Raw genomic sequence first — 3,147 nt, forward strand, 5'->3', positions numbered from 1 at the left:
TACAATTAACACCTTTATTCAATTGACAGGAAGGCAACGACGTGACTAATTACATGAATATAAAATGGGTCTCGGAAGCACCACAGTGCAGTCGCTCCGTTCCAAACAAATATGATCATAGTGGTTCTGCATATAAACACATATTTACAGCCTTCGACGTTTTGTACAAATCCATATAAATATGACCTGAGTTTATGACGCGCTTTCAACAAACCCACATGAATTATTTGATTGTAGCGAGGATCACCTGCACAGTTTTGTCAATGTTCGGCTTGTGGTTACTTGTTTTTTTTTTTAAAAAAAAAAATACAAAAAGAAGGTAAGGAAATACAACAGAGGAGATAAATAATTAAAAAAAACACGCCAATGTCCTTTAAATACGCTGTCACAAGTGATCGGAAATCCCTTATGTGCTTTGTGAATGGAAAACCCAGTTCGTCCAAAACCAAAGGTAATGTCCAGTCAACCTTTGCTTGCAAAGTCTTAATGAAGAGACCTCGTTTAAAAAAAAAAAAAAAAAAAAAAAAAACTTGGGTCTGGAGTCTTTGTTAGTAAACAGCTCCCACACTTTGCTGTGGGACTGGGTGGTGCACGGTGCCCGGGTGCTGTAGGTGTGATCCCTGCTGGTACCAGTGGTTGTTATAATCGTCCAGGTATGGCGGCGACGAGCTGTGCGTCGGCTGCGGAACCTGAGGTCTGCTGATCGGGGTATTCTGAGGGGTGTTGTTCTCCCATACGGCCGGGGAGGGCGGGGAGTTACAGGCCATGGAGTCGCTGGCGTTTGGACTGTGCTCCAGGGGAACCTCGCCGTTCTTGTACAGCTTCTTGAACTTAGACCTCCGGTTCTGGAACCAGATCTTGACCTGAGAGCGAAAGAGTGTACATCGTCATTCTATGACACATTCAAATGGATATAGTGTGTTATAATGTAAAGTATTTGAAGGAATATTACTTTAAAAATCACAGTTCTGCAGTATAACGTGGCTGTGCGTAATTACGCAACAGAGGAGCCTCTCAAAATAATTGCTGCTCGTACTGGAAAGCTCCAATTCAGCAGCTGTGAAAGAAATGATTTCATGGGTCAGGCATCTTACCTGCGTCTGAGTCAGGCCGAGCTGAGCCGCTAGCTCCGCTCTCTCGGGCAGAGCGAGATACTGCGCCTTCTGGAAGCGCCTCTGCAGAGCAGCCAGCTGGTAACTGGAGTAGATCGTCCTCGGCTTGCGGATCTTTTTTGGTTTTCCATTCACCATACGAACCTCTGGCTCCGGCTCTTCTTTTACTGAAAATAAAATCAGCATTTGAATAAAACTTCACAACATCGGCTAAATATCAACCAGCGGAGTTGTATGAAAGTGGAATTCTTACAGCACATACAAACGATTAAAAAATTAAGTGTAATTCGCAGGACAAGGATGTTTTAAAGTTTAAAAAAAACTAAATAGGCCACCTCTAAGACTGAGTAAAAAAACGGAAACATTTCCTGCTTGTCATATTTAAATTGACAGTGTGAATATTGTAAACTTTAATCAAACCATCATTGTTTTATGGCCAGCTGTGAATGGATGGCCTATCCCAATTAGGTTGTTAAAATACGACATTAACACCAACAGGCAGGCTACAGCTGAGCAAATGTTGGTGTGTGTTCAGCGTAAAAACATCAAATATAGGATAGAGGCAAGTCAATATTTCTATAAAATAAAGCGAAACGGTGCCGCTTGGTAGTTTGCATCGTTGCTTCGCAAAGCTGAAATAAAAAAGCAACCGGTAATAAAAAAATTAAAAAAAACGGATAAAATCTCGATGCAGTAAGACTTGTTTTCGTGCAACCAAAGCCTCGGTGCGAGACTCGTCCTGAGTCATTTAAATAAGCACAATGGCACTGCGTGATCTCAACATTTACCTGAGCTGGGAGGAGATGCCTGGAGGTGATCTCTGTTGTAATGTCCGTACTGTCTGTAGCTGTTCGTGTAGGGGTATTCAGATTTGGTGGTGTAAGCTCCAGCGGCTCCCATTCCGTTCAGATTAAACTGGTGATGGTAAGAGTTCATGGATTGTCCGTATGCTTGACTTTGGTAATATTCGTGGTGGCTGTGGGCCGTCTGTCCGCTGTAGTAGCCCATGTCCGTCACGGAAGATTCGGGGAGTGTAGGGGAGTCCTTGGAGCTCGGGTGGCAGCTCATAGATCCGGGAAGGTCGGTCAAAATACCCGCAATCTTCTTCTCGTAGATCTGCCCCGTGCTCATGATGAAAGCAGCCGTCCGGGGGATATAAAATCCACTCTTAGGCGATTTTTGATGGGATTCGCGCAAAGAAATATCTCGTTAGAGAACTGCTGCGCTATTTAAACGCGCGTTTAGAGCAGATAGTCCACTTCAACTCTCCTAGCAGCAGCAACTTAGTTGTGGCATCGCTCAGCTCTGTGTCACAGAGTTATAGAGAGATGGGCTGGATGCTGCCCTCCCATTGGCTCTGCTTTTCTCCCCCTCTTGCGCCTCAGGCGAAGTGTGGTGAAACCCAGCCTTCAGCCAAGAGCGCCTATGCACGCATACCTCCGTGAAATGAGCTTGTTGTTTTGTTTTGTTTTGAAATCACTTCACATTTGCATTTACCTGTTTACTGGTAGAACGCACAGCTCCATAGACGTTTAAGGACTCCAGAAGTCAACATCTCGGGTTTTTAAAAAAAAATGTTTTATTGTTTTTTATCCCCATCATGCAGCATACTGGCTCCAGGAAGTTTCCAAACACAATAGTAGCTCACAGCCTTTCTGTAAAGACTAATCCTGCAGCCAGACCGACTCCTTAATGCTTTTATGCAATGTTTTCTTAACAGTGCCTTGAGATCACACTTTACTCAGCACACTAAAAGGCTGCCGACCAGCCTCCCACAGACTCCTATTGTCATTCAAAAGTCTCGGCGGACAATGAACTTTACCTAAAAAAGATAGAACCGATAGGTAAAAGAGTCGCTCCGCTGATGCTGCCTGCAGCTAAATTCCTCTACGGTGAGTGTGTGAGTACATGCAAATTAGAGAGGAGCGGTACAGAATCAGCCTCCTTTTCAGTATTTGACAGAAAGCTTGATTTAATACCGAGGTTGTTGAGAAGAGCGACTTGCAAGAAAAATACGCAGATCACTAAGAATATA

At 43.9% G+C, this 3,147-nt stretch overlaps 1 protein-coding gene across 1 annotated transcript; it reads right to left on the reverse strand.

Moving 5' to 3' along the window:
• Positions 1–2,825, reverse strand: dlx3b (distal-less homeobox 3b). The gene is made up of 3 exons (XM_086194988.1): positions 1,901–2,825; positions 1,095–1,279; positions 1–863 (listed from the first exon to the last, which is right to left on the reverse strand). The coding sequence occupies exons 1-3, from the start codon at positions 2,241–2,243 to the stop codon at positions 549–551; spliced, it is 843 nt and encodes a 280-aa protein (XP_086051114.1). The 5' UTR covers positions 2,244–2,825; the 3' UTR covers positions 1–548.
• Between the last annotated feature and the right edge of the window lie 322 nt (positions 2,826–3,147).

This window comes from Aulostomus chinensis, chromosome 23 (genome assembly GCF_037954235.1).
Source record: "Aulostomus chinensis isolate RoL2024-O1b breed Wild chromosome 23, RoL_Achi_v1.0, whole genome shotgun sequence".
NCBI classification, from domain to species: domain Eukaryota; kingdom Metazoa; phylum Chordata; class Actinopteri; order Syngnathiformes; family Aulostomidae; genus Aulostomus; species Aulostomus chinensis.